At 39.8% G+C, this 19882-nt stretch overlaps 1 protein-coding gene across 1 annotated transcript in view; it reads left to right on the top strand.

Moving 5' to 3' along the window:
* The window catches only part of LOC134575595 (pendrin-like), a 260212-nt gene that overhangs the window by 80702 nt on the left and 159628 nt on the right, over nt 1-19882 (top strand). The window contains exon 4 of the mRNA XM_063434915.1: nt 13783-13893. Coding sequence (XP_063290985.1) covers nt 13783-13893 — 111 coding nt within the window. The remainder of the gene's footprint in view (nt 1-13782; nt 13894-19882) is intronic.

A 19882-nucleotide genomic window follows, 5' to 3' on the forward strand; every position in this document is an offset into this window, starting at 1 on the left:
GGGTGTTTGCAAATTTAGTGGGGCCTAATCCACTTTTGTGATTTCAGAATGCATGTTATTATTTAGTTTAGCAATCAGGGTGGTGGAACACCTAACAAAATAATTAAAGGCATTTAAGGGGGATTAAGAGGTGTTGAAGGGTTGGGGGATTGTTTTTTTGTTTTTTTTAAATAGAATTAAAAGGAATTAATTACTAATGGTTAACACAACTTTTAACAACTCTATATTAGTGATTGCAATTTGTTGTAAAGTGAGACAAGCTAGAAATGCAACACTGCACTAGACAAACAAGCATTACAGCTTGGTTGGGAACTCTCAGTCCTCCACCCACCCAGGACCCAAGACCAGGATTCAGCTTCCAGTGCATAGTGATGTCCCGAACGGTTCGCCGGCTAATAGTTCCTGGCGAACATGGCATGTTCGCGTTCGCCACCGCTGACGAACACATGCGATGTTCGGTCTGCCCCCTATTATTTATCATTGAGTAAACTTTGACCCTGTACCTCACAGTCAGCAGACACATTCCAGCCAATCAGTGCACACCCTCCCTAGCAGACCCTCCCACCTACTGGACAGCATCCATTTTAGATTCATTAGGAAGCTGCAACCATTTTTTTGTGTGCATATTAATGTTACAAGCAGATACTCCCCCCCAGACACCCTGTGTTACTGCAGATACTCCCTCTAGACACCCTGTGTTACTGCAGATACTCCCCCCAGACACCCTGTGTTACTGCAGATACTCCCCCCAGACACCCTGTGTTACTGCAGATACTCCCCCCAGACACCCTGTGTTACTGCAGATACTCCCCCCAGACACCCTGTGTTACTGCAGATACTCCCCCCAGACACCCTGTGTTACTGCAGATACTCCCCCCAGACACCCTGTGTTACTGCAGATACTCCCCCCAGACACCCTGTGTTACTGCAGATACTCCCTCCAGACACCCTGTGTTACTGCAGATACTCCCTCCAGACACTCTGTATTACTGCAGATACTCCCTCCAGACACTCTGTATTACTGCAAATACTCCCCCCAGACACTGACACAGAGCAGAATAGGGACTGTTCCCCCTACATAGGGTCACTTGGCAGATATGGATTGACACCTGTCCTCAAAACCCCTGATACACACTGACACAGAGCAGAATAGGGACTGTTCCCCCTACATAGGGTCACTTGGCAGATATGGATTGACACCTTTTCTCAGGGACCCTGATACACACTGGGGGGGGACACCTACTGTCCCCCCCCCCCCCGACACCACCCCTGCGTGGTGGGTGGGGGCCATAAAAATAATGAGGGGAATAGCAGAGCAGAATAGGGACTGTTCCCCCTACATAGGGTCACTTGGCAGATATGGATTGACACCTATACTAAGGATCCCTGATACACACTGACAGAGCAGAATAGGAACTGTTCCCCCTACATAGGGTCACTTGGCAGATATGGATTGACACCTGTTCTCAGGGACCCTGATACACACTGGGGGGGACACCTACTGTCCTCCCCCCGCCCCCACCCCTGCGTGGTGGGTGGGGGCCATAAATCACAATGGGGGGGACCTACTGTCTCCCCCCGCCACCACCCCTGCGTGGTGGGTGGGGGCCATAAAAATAATGAGGGGAATAGCAGAGCAGAATAGGGACTGTTCCCCCTACATAGGGTCACTTGGCAGATATGGATTGACACCTATCCTAAGGATCCCTGATACACACTGACACAGAGTAGAATAGGGACTATCCCCCTACAAAGGGTCACTTGGCAGATATGGATTGACACCTGTTCTCAGGGACCCTGATACACACTGGGGGGGCACCTACTGTCCTCCACCCTCCCCCACCCCTGCGCGGTGGGTAGGGGCCATAAATCACAAATTCAGGGACCTACTGTCCTCCCTCCACCCCCACCCCTGCGCAGTGGATGGGGGCCATAAAAATAATGAGGGGGATAAACCAACTAACCTGTGAAGAAAAATTCAACTTGCCATTTGATGTCTTCTTTTTTCAGCCCCAAAAAAGGGCAAATAAAAAGCCATAAGAACCGACACAATTTAAAAAAAAAAAAAGCGCAAAAAAAATAATCCATCTTCACCCATGGTGGGCTCCGCGCAGACTGAGCTCTGCAGGGCGGGGTAGGCTTATAAAGCCTTGCCAAGCCCTGCAATTAGGCTAAGAAAACTCTGATTGGCTGGTTTAAGCCAATCAGATTTCTCTTTGTCATTTTACACAGCGTGGGAAAATATCAAAGAACTTTCCCACGCTGTGTAAAATGACACAGAACACTCTGATTGGTTAGATTCCAAGCCCACCAAACAGAGTTCTTTGTCATTTTACACAGCGTTGGAAAATTCCAAAGAACTTTCCCCTGCTGTGTAAAATGACACAGAACACTGTGATTGGTGGGCTTGGAATCAGAGGGCTCTGTCATTTTAAGTTCTTTGGAATTTTCCCACGCTGTGTAAAATGACAAAGAGCACTCTAATTGGCTTAAAGCAGCCAATCAGAGTGTTCTTAGCCTAATTGCTGGGCGTGGCAAGGCTTTACAAGCCTTCCCCCGCCCTGCAGAGCTCAGTCTGCGCGGAGCCCTCCATGGGTGAAGATGTTTTTTTTTTTGCGCTGTTTTTTTTTTTTTTTTATTGGGTCGGTTCTTATGGCTTTTTATTTGGCCTTTTTTGGGGTTGAAAAAAGAAGACGTCAAATGGTAAGCTGAATTTTTCTTTACAGGTTAGTTATTTTATTCCCCCTTCACTTTTTTTTTAGTGTGAGGGGGGTAGGTAGGGGGTAACTTTTTTGGAGGGGGGGGCTGGGTGACTAGGGGCTTGGGGACCCCTAGTCACCTTTGATTGGGGGGATTTTTATTTAGGGCCTCCACCCACCACTTAGGGGTGGGGGCTGGAGGGGGACAGAAGGTTCCCCCTTATTGTTTTTTATGGCCCCCACCCACCGCGCAGGGGTGGGGGCCGGGGGGAGGACAGTAGATCACCCCCTCCTTATTTTTATGGCCCCCACCCACCACGCAGGGGTGGGGGCGGGCGGAGGACACAAGGTCCTCCCCCCATTGTGACTTATGGCCCCCACCCACCGCGCAGGGGTGGGGGCCATGACAGTAGGTCCCCCCTCATTATTTTTATGGCCCCCACCCACCGCGCAGGGGTGGGGGCCGGGGGGAGGACAGTAGGTCCCTCCCTCATTATTTTTATGGCCCCCATCCACTGCGCAGGGGTGGGGGCGGGGGGAGGACAGTAGGTCCCTGTATTTGTGATTTATGGCCCCTGTAGGTCCCCCCCACAGTGTGTATCAGGGTCCATGAGGACAGGTGTCAATCCATATCTGCCAAGTTACCCTATGTAGGGGTAACAGTCCCTATTCTGCTCTGTGTTAGTGTGTATCAGGGATCCTTAGGATAGGTGTCAATCCATATCTGCAAAGTGACCCTATGTAGGGGGAACAGTCCCTTTTCTTCTCTGTGTCAGTGTGTATCAGGGTCTCTGAGGACAGGTGTCAATCCATATGTCAAGGTGTCAATATGTCATATGTCAGGTGTCAATCCATATCCATTATGATTTAGGAATGTTAGGTGATTTATGCCTTCTTGGATTAAAACCAGACTCTGCATTAACTGTGTAATTGTCCGTGGGAGTTTTGCCATGGATCCCTCTCCGGCATGCCACAGTCCAGGTGTTAGTCCCCTTGAAACAACTTTTCCATCAATATTGTGACCAGAAAGAGTCCCCGTGGGTTTTAAAATTCGCCTGCCCATTGAAGTCTATGGCGGTTCGCCGGTTCGCGAACATTTGCGGAAGTTCGCGTTCGCCATTCGCAAACCGAAAATGTTGTGTTCGCGACATCACAACCAGTGGATGAACCTCTCCTCTCTGCAGGAACAACTCTCTTATAAGGGCTAGTGATTATAATCCCAGGGGAGTATAGTGATATAGCAATCTCCAGGGTAGATACGGCCGCTTCCCACACACATGAGAAGAGGCTCCATGTTGAGGGTAAGCAGGAACTGATTTTATTGGTGCCACACTTGGCCTTTTATGACAATCCCCAAGCAAGGGGCACTCCCTCATGGAACTTGTGTGGAACTACGGTACAAAGTCAGACCAATAATAACAGTGTTACAATGTATGACACTCCCACACATAGCATACAATCCCTCCCCTCGGCCTGGGAGATAATTGAGTCAGATACTGTATTAACACAATTATGTCCAGGCAGAAAAAACTTTTGGCAGAAAAAAATGTTTTTATAAAACTCCCAAAAACACATAATATCCCCACAAATAAAATCCCCCAAATTACCTAGATCAGTTCAGTAGTTCAGGAATTCTATGGAAGTCACATTGTGACCGACCGCTCGCATGGTCCCATGCCCATGCACAAAACTGTTACAGAGAATCAGGCTGTGTGGTCGGTCTATTTCGGGGATCCATAAAACAGTTCAAATGCCGAATGTAAGAGTTCGTATGGCAGTTCATCTATTTTTCTGGTTTGGGAGTTCCCACCGAACGCCGTTCGACTCCCATTCAAATAGCCAAACATCTGTGGCAGATGTGTTTTAGTGGTGTTAGCGCCGCTGAGTGTCCAATTTGAGTTCAATATCCACGACGACCAAACAATTCTGCTCGCAGCTTAAGATGACCACCGCCACATTTTCGAATGCTTCGTATCAGCACTTCGAACTCCCGAAGCGGTTCAAACTGCTGCATGAGTTTGAAGTGCTGCTTCACCAACAGTTTATTGCAGGAGGCTGGCAAACCAGCTCCTCCAAAAGCCAGTGGCAATGTTACTTTAGCCACAGATTAATACAGGAGTATTACTTTAAACATAGTCTTACAGTAGGATCAATTATGGCAATTTCCTATCTCCAACTCACAGTAGTTATACTGTTGGGTATATACAGCAGTACCATAAACCTAATCTCCAAACTGATTTGATTCAGATTTGTGAAATTTTTTTGATCAGAAGAATTTGGTCAAACAATTTTCATTTTGGTTTCAAAATTTTGGTTCAGTTTGGAAAAAGCAAAAAATACTCACACTGTAAATGAGTGATTTTAAGTTGGTGTTACGTTTTTAAGTGAATACCTTAAAAATTTATTAATACAATCCGAAAGACAAATGACCTAAAGGTTTAGGACTAACAAGAAAAGTATGCATATGTTACAATTTAGACCTATAAATTAGGCTCTGTCATTTTCTCTTACTCTATTAAAGCAATATTGCTTCCTTCATTACCACTCTAGTGCTAGGACCACTCTAGTGCCAGGAAAGCATACTCGTTTTCCTGGCACTAGAGTGCCCTGAGGGTGCCCCCACCCTCAGGGACCCACTCCCGCCCGGCTCTGGAAAGGGGAAAGGGGTAAAAACTTACCTTTTTCCAGCGCTGGGCGGGGAGCTCTCCTCCTCCTCTCCGCCTCCGTTCCTCCCCGTCGGCTGAATGCGCACGCGCGGCAAGAGCTGCGCGCGCATTCAGCCGGTCACATAGGAAAGCATTCATAATGCTTTCCTATGGACGCTTGCGTGCTCTCACTGTGATTTTCACAGTGAGAATCACGCAAGCGCCTCTAGCGGCTGTCAATGAGACAGCCACTAGAGAATTAGGGGGAAGGCTTAACTAATTGATAAACATAGCAGTTTCTCTGAAACTGCTATGTTTATAAAACAATTAGTTAACCCTAGCTGGACCTGGCACCCAGACCACTTCATTAAGCTGAAGTGGTCTGGGTGCCTAGAGTGGTCCTTTAAGCATAATATCACAATACTCAAATGAACAATATTTTTAAGAAAATATAATAGTAAGCAATGGAAAAATCACAGCATTGAAAGTTTTTTATTTTTATTTTATTTTTATTTTATTTTTATTTATTTTTTTAAAGTGAAAAGTAGTGGCAGGAGTAATAGAATTCAAGGAAAATGTGAGCAGGTAATTAAACCTTTCATTTTCTAAATCCTTAAATCAAAAAAATAAAATCCCCTTTTTTCAAATTACTCCGGCTGCTGATAGGACTTTTTTTTTTTTTTACTTAAGCAGCCAGTCAATCACCATTATAAAACTGAGTTATCTTTGAATAGATATGGTATAGTATAATACTGACGAGTTGACAAAATTGGCTGACATTGCCTAACCATTACACAAGGCAATATTGGAGCAATTTTGCATTGCAACACACTAATAGACAAAATTGTCCTGCTTTTTGGCTGTTCTTATGTTTCCACAAATAGAATTTCATAATTTATGTTTGGCCGAGCTAAACCTAAGTATATCGTCGGAGGTCCGAATAAAACAAGGTCTAACGGTAAAACAGATGGTTGTAGTTTTTTCTCTTAAATTTTTTTTTTTTTTTTTTTGTTAGTTTTCAGTCCATGTGAAACGATGGTGTATATTAAATTCAAATGTCAGGGAAATATTACTTATTTGTAGGGGTACAAAACAGACACATTTTGCTTAAAGATATTCATGAAACAATACCATAAAATAAACTGTAACACAATGTCTTTTGAACAGGATTTTGTTTACTGTTGTGCAGTTTCCATAAAAAAAAAAAAAAAAAATATTTAATGTAGAGTCCCTTATAGCATTGGTGTTTAATTTTAACCATATTTACTTGTAAGTGTGCCAAGCTTGTTACATTCTTTCAACCTCTTAAAATATAGTTCAGGCGATAACAGCTAGATCATGAAAATGAAAATGTTATTGACTTGCATACTTTAATAGCTATATCTTATCACACATATAATCTTTATAGATCACTATTTTGATTTACAACATCTAGTCAGAGCTAACCAATTAATCAATAAACTATTGCATAAAATGTAACCTTTCCTTTATGTAAAAAAACAATATATTTTGTTAATTTCTGAGAACTTGTATACACAGGCTTGTTTTTCTTTTGAAATCATTCACAATTTTTTTTTTATATATATAAACTAGAGGGTATGCGCATGTCAGGATAGAAAACAACTAAACAGCAGAGTAGTCACACAGGACAAGGATAGGTGCGTATTATCCACCTTAATGTAAAAAGCAAGGAGAAGTAGCAAGGTCAATAAACAGCCAGAGGTACACAAATTTGATTAGACAAGCCAAAGGAGGAAGAAATCAGAGTAGTGAGGACAGGTAATGATCAAAACAGGTAACAAGCATAATAACCAGAAGGAAACCACAACAGGGCACTGAACTGATGTAAAACTTAAGTATTTATAGGCCTGGAGCGTCTCCATAGCACCATGAGTGGGCATGGGGCAATGATGTGGTGATATCCTGGAGTGGTCATTGCATTATGACGCTGTAAAAGGGATGTAGCCTCTGGCATGGGACATGCTGGCAAAGATCCCCGAGGGTGTGAAACTGATGTGGTGTGTCGTAGGGTCATCGGATGAGTGGAAAAGTGAAAAGATATGTATCTTTACAATTCATTATCATAACGTTTATATTGCAGAAGCTACCTTGCACTCATGTAGAGCAGTGAGAATGGCGTATAAATTGTTGCTCGAAGGTATACTAATTATTATAGAAACTCCTACTGAACGATGATTTATATGATCAGATCAACCCCAACAATTCACAGTGGATGCAGTAGAGGTGGATGCAGTGTGTGTAGTGGATGAAGATTGTAGGATTATGTAATGTATGCAGTGTTTATGTGTATTAGATGCAGTGTGTGTGTTTGTGTAGTGAATGTAGTGTGTGTATATTTAATGCAGAGTGTGTGTTTAAATAGTGAATGCAGACTTTGTGTTAATATGGTGGATGTAGCGTATGCATTGTAAATGCAGAGTGTGGATGTAATGTTTGTGTGTATTAGATGCAGTGTGTATAGTGAATGCAGAGTTTGTGTTTGTGTTTGTGTAAGGTTGTATTCTGTGTATAGTGTTTGCAGAGTGTGTGTTTGTGTAAAGATACAGTATATGTAGAAGTTGTGTAAAATAGAGGGGGCTTCATTCTGTGGGACAAAAAAAAAAACCTTCTGTTTTTTGTTTTTTTTTACATTTATTGTAATAAACGTTATTTTATTCTTTCCTCCACGCTTATTACCTGTAGCCAGGGAGGGGGGGATATTTCATTCCTTGGTGGCATGGTGTAGGGAGCCAGAAACTTTAAGCTGCAGAGTGGGACAGCAAACTCCTGTGCCTTCTCTTTACAGCAGCTCCTCTCTCTCTCTCCAACTCTCGCAACCTTCTCTGTGTGCCGCAGAGCATTGCCATAGTAATCTAATAATCGATATATTGGTTCTGATTGTATCAGTGATCAATTTATCTTTGCAAAGATAAAGAAAACATATTTAAAATGTTGAGTTATATGTGAATGATAAAATAGGGTGCTTTAATGCTAACTTTCTACTCTACCTCTAGACTAATCCTCTTGCATAAGAAAAACAATTTTTTTTTTTTTACAAGGGCTTTAGTTATCCCTTCTGCCTTGGAGATAGTGACTGTAAATTAAGCATGTAAAACTCAAAGTCTGGATCGGGCCACATAAACAAGGATTAAGTTTATGTGAGCCGCAAAAAAAATAATGCCGTAAATTTTCATAGAAACGTAGGTTTATTTTAAAAAGTACAGTATAAAAAAACCCCCCTTCTACTAAATCCCAGCCCCCCTCTACTAAACCACAGCACACATATTCACTGACAGACACACACATATTCACTGACAGACACACACATATTCACTGACAGACACACACACATATTCACTGACAGACACACACACATATTCACTGACAGACACACACACATATTCACTGACAGACACACACACATATTCACTGACAGACACACACACATATTCACTGACAGACACACACACATATTCACTGACAGACACACACACATTCACTGACAGACACACACACACATTCACTGACAGACACACACACACATTCACTGACAGACACACACACACATTCACTGACAGACACACACACACACACACACATATTCACTGACAGACACACACACACACATATTCACTGACAGACACACACACAGACACACACACTCACACACACACAGACTCACACACACACACAGACTCACACACACACAGACTCACACACACACACAGACTCACACTCACACACACACACAGACTCACACACACACACAGACTCACACACACACACAGACTCACACACACACACAGACTCACACACACACTCACACACAGACTCACACACACACTCACACACAGACTCACACACACACACACACACAGACTCACACACACACAGACTCACACATTTACAAAGCTGAAAAGAGACTTGCGTCCATCAAGTTCAGCCTTCCTCACATTTGTTTTTTTACTGTTGATCCAAAAGAAGGTAAAAAAAAAAAACAAGTTTGAAGCACTTCCAATTTTGCAACAAGCTAGGAAAAAAATCCCTTCTTGACCCCAGAATGGCAGTCAGATTTATCCTTGGATCAAGCAGTTATTTCTCTACATTGAAAGATTATATCCTTGAATATTCTGTTTTTGCAAGTATGCATCTAGTAGCTGTTTGACCATGTGGCGGAACCAACCTCTCCACTGTGCACTGGAGGAGCCTGGTTGCTCGCCTGCTCCCTTTAGATTATGGCCCGGCAGTTAAAACCTTTTATTTTCCCTGCTGAAAGGCTTATTCGTGCCTTTCTGCCAGGGTGTTTGGTAGATTCAATCTACCAAACAAAGTACCGAACGATGGACCTCCTGGGAACTGGAGTGTGCCATCAATTGCCCGCCCAGAAGCTGCGGTTAACCACAGCTTAATTGACAAACGCTGGGTGGCCTTTGTTTGTTTACCGAACATGTGGCAGCGGCCATTTTAACTCCCGAACGGCCAGCGGTGTTCAGCGCCCAAACTATGGAACTGAAAACGGACACTTAATTGTGCGAACACCGCTGAGCCGCCAGCCTCCTTACCTCTGCATTCGGTAGTGGAACCAAATGACTGTTCATTCGGTAGTTTAACCGTATGAACAGCATCACCCCAGATAGCCATGCCATGGAGCCTATTTGTGTAACGAAAGACTTTGGCCCCATGGCGATTGAACTGTATGTATGTGATCTGAGCGCCATTCGGTAATAATGTGCGCTCAGATCTAAGCTATCTGGGGATATGTTGAATGTACCTGTTTTATGCAATAGCTGCAGTTATATATTTTTATGTATTTTATTGTATTTTGCTACCATGTAGCTAATGGAGTTTTGCCTCTGTCCTTGGAGATAATTGGTTTATTTCCCAATTATCTCCAGGCCAGAGAGGAGGGATTGTGATGCATTGTGGGATTGTTGAAATGTGTAAGTCTTTGATTGGTTCTTTTACCCTTTGTGTCCCAGTTTTTCATCTGGTCCCCTAGGGGAGTGTCCACCAGGTGGGAGACCTGCATAAAAGCCGGGCAGGTAGCCCCAGTAAACCAGATTCTGCTTGACCCTCAAACGAAGTGTTGTCTCGTTATTGGGGGAATTGGATTGTATGCCGATTGCCAGGAGTGTAAGCTGATTGTATACTTTTCCTGTTCGGCTGTTTCCAGTGTTCGTGTGTTTCCTGTTCGGGAATTGGTGAATTCGTGTAGTTTGCAGTTCGGGAGATTTTTTGCTTGCAGTAGCTGCCTCTGCATCTGAAAGGGGAACATCGCCTAAATGGTTTTTAACCTCTTGTGTGCAAAACGGTCCGTTACAGACCATCTGTATGGACTCTGATAAAACCACTTCTTCGGGCAAAGAATTCCACATCCTTATTGTTCTTACAGTAAAAAAAACTTTTCTTTGTCTTAGACGAAATCTTCTTTCTTCCAGTCTAAACGCATGACCTCGTGTCCTATGTAAAGTCCGGTTTGTGAATAGATTTCCACACAATGGTTTGTATTAGCCCAGAATATATTTGTATAATGTTACCATATCCCCTTCTAAACTAAATAGGTTTAAATTTTTTTCTAAATTTTCTTCATAGCTGATCTGTTCCATTCCTTTTATTTATTATGTAGCCCGCCTCTGCACTTTTTCTAGTGCCATAATATCCTTCTTTAGAACATGTGCCCAAAATTGAACAGCATATTCAGTATCTGGTCTTACCAGTGATTTTATAAAGAGGCAAAATTATATTCTCATCCTGAGAATGAATGCCCTTTTTCATGCATGACAATACCTAACTGGCCTTAGCCACTGCTGATTGACATTGCACATTGTTGCATAGTTTGTTGTCTATAACAATTCCCAAGTCCTTTTCGTGTGTTATCCCTAATTCGCTTCCATTAAAGATATACACTGCTTGTGTACTCTTTATGCCGAAGTGCATAGTAATAAATCTTGCTCACATTGATTATTTTACAGAGTTTTGTGTCATCTGCAAACACTGAAACGTGACAGATCACTTATAAATATGTTAAATAGAAGGGGTCCCAGAAAAGAACCCTGAGGGACACCACTTGCCACCTCTGTCCAGCTTGAAAATGTACCATTAATGACAACTCTTTATACTATATTAAGCCAAATGTTCTACCCAAGAACAAGCCTTTTCATCTAGACAGATTTCCTTGAGTTTGAACACTAATCTATTGTGTGGAACTGTATTAAATGCCTTGGCAAAATCCAAATAGATCACATCCACTGCAACACCCTGATCTATACTTCTACCTACTTCTTCGTACTTCATAAAACCATGCTCACTGACAGACACACATACTCACTGACAGACACACATACTCACTGACAGACACACATACTCACTGACAGACACACATACTCACTGACAGACACACATACTCACTGACAGACACACATACTCACTGACAGACACACATTCTCACTGACAGACACACATTCTCACTGACATTCTCACTGACAGACACACATTCTCACTGACATTCTTGCACAAACATAGTTTTTTTTTTTTTTTATTGCTCCCTACCTTATGGAGCCGATGTGGGGCATCTCCCTGGGGTCCTTCCTGCTCCTCACTGCTCCCTCTCGCGGTTTAGTGGTGCCGGAATATGACGTCATATTCCGGCGCCCGGCTTCACTTCAGACGGCACGCAAGGTAGCAGTGAGGAGCAGGAACACTGAGCGCCCTCACGGCCCTCCACTCGGCCAGGTAAGTTTTAGCAGAGTAAGCTGGTTCCTACTCTGCTAGAACACCAGCATGTACTCACGGCTCACCGGGCCACAAAGATGGTCCTTGTGGGCCGCGAGTTTGCTGTAAATGCTTCCTGTAAATTATCTAACCTGCCTGGTTCAGTCTGTACAGATTTGCCACCAAAACAAAAATCATAGGATGTAGAAAGGGCTCAGGACATGCATCTGTGTATATCGCACAAAAGGCCAGAAAAAAATAAAATGGAAAACCGTTAAAAAGTAAGAAAAGACTCCAGACAGTAATTTTTTTTATTTATTTTTTAATGTATCAATGTTCATTTCACACAAAAAATCTGAACATTTTCCAACAAAATAAACAATCCATTTTGTCTCCAAAATGAGTCAATTCTCTCTTTAGGTCAAAACGCTATGATCCGGAAATGTTAACAATTATATACTAGAATATATACTAGAATATTCTGATTTCTCAAGGATGTGATAAAAGAATGTCCTTGAGAATTACATATTGTGTTGTCTTTTTTTTTATATATATAAACCTTTCCATCTACAGCATATTCTATTTGTTCTGGTAAGTAGAATCATACCCTTCAGGCTTTTTAATGTAAACACTGTCTTTTCAGAGAAAATGTAGTGTTTACATTACAACCTAGTGATTTTGCCACTCCTGCCATGGCTGCTAGAGGTGCTTCCTGTGGCAGTGCTGCACACCGAGCAGCACTACCATTCAGTGTTTCCACCCTCTGAAGACATTGAACTTTCTTCATAGAGATAAACTGATATATCATTTCCCTATGGGAAAGCATTGTGATTGGCTCACAGAATCACTTCTGATGGTATCCGCTGTAAGCAGGCAGATAAAGGGCATAGGCAACAGCTGCAGACTTAAATACAAGTAAGATTTTACTGTATTTATGGAGGCAAGAGGGGTTGAGGGGGCTAGATGGTGGTTTTAACACTATAGGGTTAGGAATACATGTTTGTGTTCCTGACACTATAGTGTTCCTTTAACTAAGGGGTTACTTACTGTATATTGTTTTTTTCACCATATTCAATGTATGTCTTGTAAATGTTATTTTCATCGTACTCACTGTGTATTGTATATGAATTGTAAAGCAGTCTTTATAATGGCACACTCATGGACACATTTCTGTCATTTCATAATTGTATTTCTTCCCCACAACATTTTGTCTCAATGTATATTTATTTTCAAGATCTTGAGCTCCTGGGCAGGATTTTCTTTTTTCTTCAGTGTGTATTATTATTATTATTATTATTATTATTATTATTATTATTATTATTATTTCACTGTTTATATAGTTATCAATATAACTTATGCATAATTTGTTGAGCACTCAAGATAACAGAGCTATGTGATAACCATCAAATAAAGAAATAACAAGGAATGGCAAAACCTTTTATGTCTCTTGGGTTATGTTGCAGGGATAAATTTGAAAAACCAAAGTACAGATGACTACACTGACCCCAAAAAATAATATAGTGAACAATCAATAGAGAACATAGTTTGGATTTTTTGGTCTTTGATAGACAAGACACTCTTTTATCCCCCCATCCTGCACATACACTTGACAAGGATCAATTTTGTCCTACTATGGACCCATTTTCAAGGGCAGTTCTAAAACCAGGTGCACTTATTAAGTTATATAACCTTTATAAAAAGCATGAAACTTTGATTTCTGTTTCTAGGATTATCCTTTGCCTTACTGGCAGCAGTGCCTGTTGGCTATGGACTGTATTCTGCTTTTTTTCCTGTATTGATATATGCCTTCATGGGGACATCTAGACATCTTTCAATTGGTAAGTTATATAAATATGTCATGTAACTTCATAAAGCTAGCTTTGTATGTAACATACATGTATATTACTTGCCTCATATAAACATACGGGGTGTCTGATTTGGAAGAAAAAAGTTGGGTGGCTTGTTGTCTTTAGCGAGTGAAGTTTAATGCCAACTGGCATTAGGCAGGATACTCTTATGGAAAGATGGCATTTTGACTTGCATTGAAAGTGATAGCTAATATGGGAGTAATTAATATAGCACAGTTGGAGGTAGATTAAATGAAATACTAGACGTGGGCTGGCATGAAGGAACAATGAAGGCTATAATAAAATGAAGTATGGCTGCTGAAATTAATTTGATGGTGAACAGGGAGAGGGAATTGGTAGATAGGAAAAAATAGTAAATGGCATGCAATGTGGGAAGGCATGAAATGGATATATGGAAAATGATCTGGTTAGTTTAAACAAATGGTATATAGCAGACTTTACTAATAAGAACTGGTATGGAAGGAATTATTAAATGGCATAATAATTTATAGAAACTAGAACTGGTATGAAATTAAAGGAAGTGATGTTATGAGTCAGCTGGGTGAGTTATAATGAAGACACAAGAGATCAATAATAAAAGGTATAAATGTGGTTTGAAAATAAAACCTTAAAAGGTAGGTGGTGAGAGCACTCTAATATTACACATTACCCTTATTGCACACGTTGAATACTGGTAGACAATGTTTAGGCCAATTCGTAATTCACAATTTGATCAATAGCATATGTGTCTTTTAAACCAATCCTGTAAAATGAACACAGGGAGAGTCACAACAAAGGGTGATAACATAAGGATTGCTGTGTAACTTAAAATTTTAAAAGGTTACACTCACATGGTCATGAGCCACTTAATAAAAGCTGGCTCAGACTAGAAGCAAATCAGGTGAAGCATGTGGATGTCAGGTTCCAAGCTGTCCCCCTCCTGTGGTCTTTCAAGTCGTTTGTTGCTTAAGAATATTCCAGGATACAGAATATCATGCAAACCATTTTATTGACACTAAAAGGTTGCTAATAAAATATAGTATAATAAAATATACACTTCTATAAAGTCCACTTGTGCTGTAGATCGAACTTGATGCGTTTTTAGACAGAGACACGCTAAAGAAAATAGAGAGAAAAGAGAGGTTATATACCCCCATCAAACGAGGCAGAGAACTAGAAGAGGGAGAAATAGATTAAGAGATAGGGAGTCTAATTTTAGAATTTTTAACTTGTCAAATAAAGTTTTAACTAGTTCACACACACAAATTTTAAATAAAGGTTTTAAATTTGCACCGAGTTTTGGGATTGACAAATGTGAAACTTTTATCGATCTAAATGCCTTTATCAAAAGTTCCTCCTTTACCTTTTCTTCTAATTGTTTAAATATCCCAGGTATTGGCACCTTTTTCCGTTACGTCATGATCTCATGACGCCCACGTTCCCACTTCCGGCACCGTACTTGCATCCTTCTTTCCGGTGTTTACTTTGGCGGCTTCCATCTCTGTTCTATGACGTCATGGCGCTATCTCCGTCCAAGCCTCATGACGTACATTCTGAGGGGACGGATCTCCCTCTAATCATATAACAACTGCCCTTAAGAAATATGTCTCTTCAAATGTCCGAAATGAGCAAATCCTATCCCTTAATACAATCAATACATATTAACAATATATTTATCATAAAAGCATTATTTATGCTAAAATAAACAATAAATCACTAACATTACTCCTAAAACATAGCCTCTTGATGGTACATTTTAAACCATACATAAAGACAAAGTTAACATTAATGGAGAAAAAGAGAAATGACGTATTAAAATATTTTAAAAATAAGACTATTTAATCCAATTGAGAGATACTGAAATGAAATGGAGTTTAAAATCAACCCTTAAAATGGGCAAATTGTCCATAATAGAGACACATACAATTTCTAAAAATATGATTTAAAAATATACATTAATATCATAAAAATATATAATAATAGAAACTTTATAAAAATCAACATGTAGAGAGAAAAAAGTGATTTCATATAATAAAAATTCCAATGGAGGTAAAAATTATTTATAAGGGGTTGTGAAGAAAATAGACTTTGTTTGGTATTTTCTCCTAGGTTCTGGCTTTTTCTGCAGTGAGTGCATGTTGAATCTATTGGTTCGGTAGTTTGAAACTACCGAACACCCTCCTGGCTCATTAACTTCAAAAGAACCGTCTATTAAGCGTGTAACGGATCACCTGACACCCCGACTGGGTACCTACGTTGATGGATGCTCCTAGCGCTTCTTGAGGATTCCAAGCACTCTAGCTGACACCACAACCATTGCAGGGTGAACCTCTCTTCCTTCAGAGCGAAGCAGGAACAAGCTCTTAAAAGAGCTTAGGAGTGATTTATAGCAAGGGAATATGCAGAGCATAGCAATCCCTTGTAGCAGATTCCCCAATAAGAGACAGGACTCCAAATTGAGGGTGAAGTAGAACTGACTAAAACTTTATTTTACTTGGGACTAGCCCATATGGTCATTACATTAACATTGCTGTGAAAACTCAATCAAATTACAAACATTAAAATCATAGCAGGCAACATACAGTGACTTATTATAACATAATTACATATTTATAAATGGGTGGGAAAGACCATAACTAACACAAAATGTCTCTCCTGCATGCAGAATTAGCGATATGCAAATCTACTTTTGGGAAACTTGTGTGCCCTCTGCCTGGAGATAATTGGTTTATTCCTTAACTTATCTTAATATCTCCCAGGCAGAAAGAGGGCGGGGGTTACTGTAAATCTGTATGTTGATTGGTTATTTGCTTTGTTTGCTGTGGGAGGTCCTCTTGCAGGAGGATTTCTCATAAAAGCCAGTGTGTTATCAATAAACTTCATTCCTGTTACACCCTTCATGAAGTCTAGGCTCATGTTTGGGGAATATTCTATTTGCTGGGTAGAATCATCTTGGAAGCTGCATTCATCCACACTATTCCTCTACTTCCTACTGCAGCTATAATCACTTATGCTAAGCTATTGGGAAAGGAATAGAAGACAGCAGTACCATAACCACTGCAGGTCTTAACAGGGGTAATTTCAAAATCAGCATTTAGACCTTGTGGTATTAAGGTATCCATGTTGAAGATCCACTTCATTTCAGTTCTATTAAGTAAATTTTCTTTATCCCCTCCTCTCCAATGCACTTTTATTCTCTCTATGCCTACACATTCTAGATTGTTTGGATCACTATTATGGCATTCCATAAAATGTTTAGAAACATTGTGGTTAACGAATTTATGATTAATATTATAAATATGCTCTCTGATTCTAATTTTGAGGCAACGTGAGGTCCTTCCTATATATTGTAGCCCGCAAGGGCATGTTAACATATATACAACATCCTTACTATTACAGGAGATAAAATAATTAATTTCATGCTCTTTTTTGGTGTCATTCAATATAAATTTTAAAACCTTTTTATGTTTCTCTTTTCTTGTTTTACATCCTTTACATTCTCCACAATAATAGAATCCCTTCGGTTGTTTTAAAAAATTATCCTTATCAATTTCTAAAATGCTCTTCGTTAAAACTTGCTTTAGGTTTTTCGCACCCCTAAATATAATTCTTGGTCGAGTTTCAATAAAATCTGTTAATTTATCATCCGTTTTTAAGATATGCCAATTTCTATTGACAATTTTTCTCAAATCCTGGTTATTCGTTCATTTTGATTTGGATTTTTATTCTTATACTGTATAAGTTGTTTTCTATCAATTTTTTCTATTTAATTGAAAACTTCTTCCAAGGGAGCGTCCTTATACCCTTTTTATCTAAATTGTTCTTTCAGCCTGCCTGTTGTACAAACTCTTTATTTTCTGTACAATTCCTTCTAAGTCTTAACATATGTCCCTTTGGGATATTGTTAAGCCACGGTTTGAAGTGACCACTATTACAGTCAATAAAGCTATTGACATCTACCAATTTAAAATAAGTTTTACTTTTAATTCTCTGGTCTTCTATATAAATAGATAAATCAAGGAAATGAATATTGAAATGACTAATTTCATAGGTCAGGGTAATATTCCACTCATTAATGTTCAGAGTGTCAAAAAACATTTTTAATGATTCCTCACTTCCTTTCCATATTATGAATACGTCATCAATATAACATTTATAGAGGACCAGATTTGCCCCAAATTGATCGTTGGAGTAAATAAAAAGGTCCTCCCAAAAGGACATAAATAAATTTGCATAACTTGGGGCAAATCTGGTCCCCATCGCCGTCCCTTTAATTTGCAATTAAAACTTTCCATCAAACCAAAAGAAATAGTTTTTTAGAATTATGTTAATTCCATCTATAATAAAATTAATTTGGGTCTCTGACATATCCCTAAACTTCCTTAGAAAATATGTAGCAGCCTTGCATCCCTTGTGATGTTGGATGTTAGCATAGAGGCTGCTCACATCTGCAGTAGCCATTACATAAGATTCTTTCCACTCAAAATTATCTAAAATACGTAAAAGATTTATTGTGTCTTTAAGATATGCTTTACACTTCTTAACAGGATCTTGTAAAAACTGATCAATATATTGTAAAAGTGGCGATAAAAGTAACCCAATCCCAGACACTATGGGAGGACGTAAAAAACACAGATTCTGGGAAATTTTACATTTTAAAAAATCTAATTCTTTTTTATTTAAAATTCCGTCCTCCAATCCTTTGTTTAAAAAAGTCTGATATACTTCTACAATCTTAGTCAGGGGGTTCTTATGAAGTTCTTTATATGTAGTTTGATTCCTTAACTGTTCATAAATATTTTATATATTTTTCTTTCTCCCAAATGATCACTCCTCCGCCCTTATCCGCAGGCTTGACTACCACATTTGTGTCTTTCTGTAAATCTTTTAATGCCCTTCTCCCATTAAGATTATTCTGGTATTTAAGGGGTTTGATTTTCGTAATTTCTTTCAAACAGGACCTCTTAAATGTTTTAATAGAATCTGTTTTAAAATTAACAGGATAAAAGGACGATTTGTTTTTTAGGGTTTTTTGGGGGGTTTTTTTGAGGCATAGTTCTAAAAAATTTTTTAAAACTAATTTCCTCGTAAATCTATTTAGATCGATAAAAGTTTCAAATTTGTCAATCCCACAACTCGGTGCAAATTTAAAACCTTTATTTAAAATTTGTGTGTGTGAACTAGTTAAAACTTTATTTGACAAGTTAAAAATTCTAAAATTAGACTCCCTATCTCTTAATCTATTTCTCCCTCTTCTAGTTCTCTGCCTCGTTTGATGGGGGTATATAACCTCTCTTTTCTCTCTATTTTCTTTTGCGTGTCTCTGTCTAAAAACGCATCAAGTTCGATCTACAGCACAAGTGGACTTTATAGAAGTGTATATTTTATTATACTATATTTTATTAGCAACCTTTTAGTGTCAATAAAATGGTTTGCATGATATTCTGTATCCTGGAATATTCTTAAGCAACAAACGACTTGAAAGACCACAGAAGGGGGACAGCTTGGAACCTGACATCCACGTGCTTTCACCTGATTTGCTTCTAGTCTGAGGCAGCTTTTATTAAGTGGCTCAATTTTAAGTTACACAGCAATCCTTGTGTTATTACCCTATGTTGTGGCTCTCCCTGTGTTAATTTTACAGGATTGGTTTAAAAGACACATATGCTATTGATCAAATTGTGAATTATGGATTGGCCTAAACATTGTCTACCAGTATTCAACGTGTGCAATAAGGGTAATGTGTAATATTAATAAGAGTGCTCTCACCACCTCCTTTTTTTTGTTTTATTCACTCTTTATGCGATAAAGTGACACATATAGGTGATTGTAGCACCTTATTCCAAAACCTTTAAACCTTATCTTTCTTACACTTATTAGAGATATCAAACAACAAAGCCATATGGGTTTTGAGCCAGGGAGGGATAAAATCATCCAACACCACTGTAACGGATCAACGGGCACCCTGACTGGGTACCTC

Source organism: Pelobates fuscus, chromosome 10, assembly GCF_036172605.1.
Source record: "Pelobates fuscus isolate aPelFus1 chromosome 10, aPelFus1.pri, whole genome shotgun sequence".
In the NCBI taxonomy this organism is placed as follows: domain Eukaryota; kingdom Metazoa; phylum Chordata; class Amphibia; order Anura; family Pelobatidae; genus Pelobates; species Pelobates fuscus.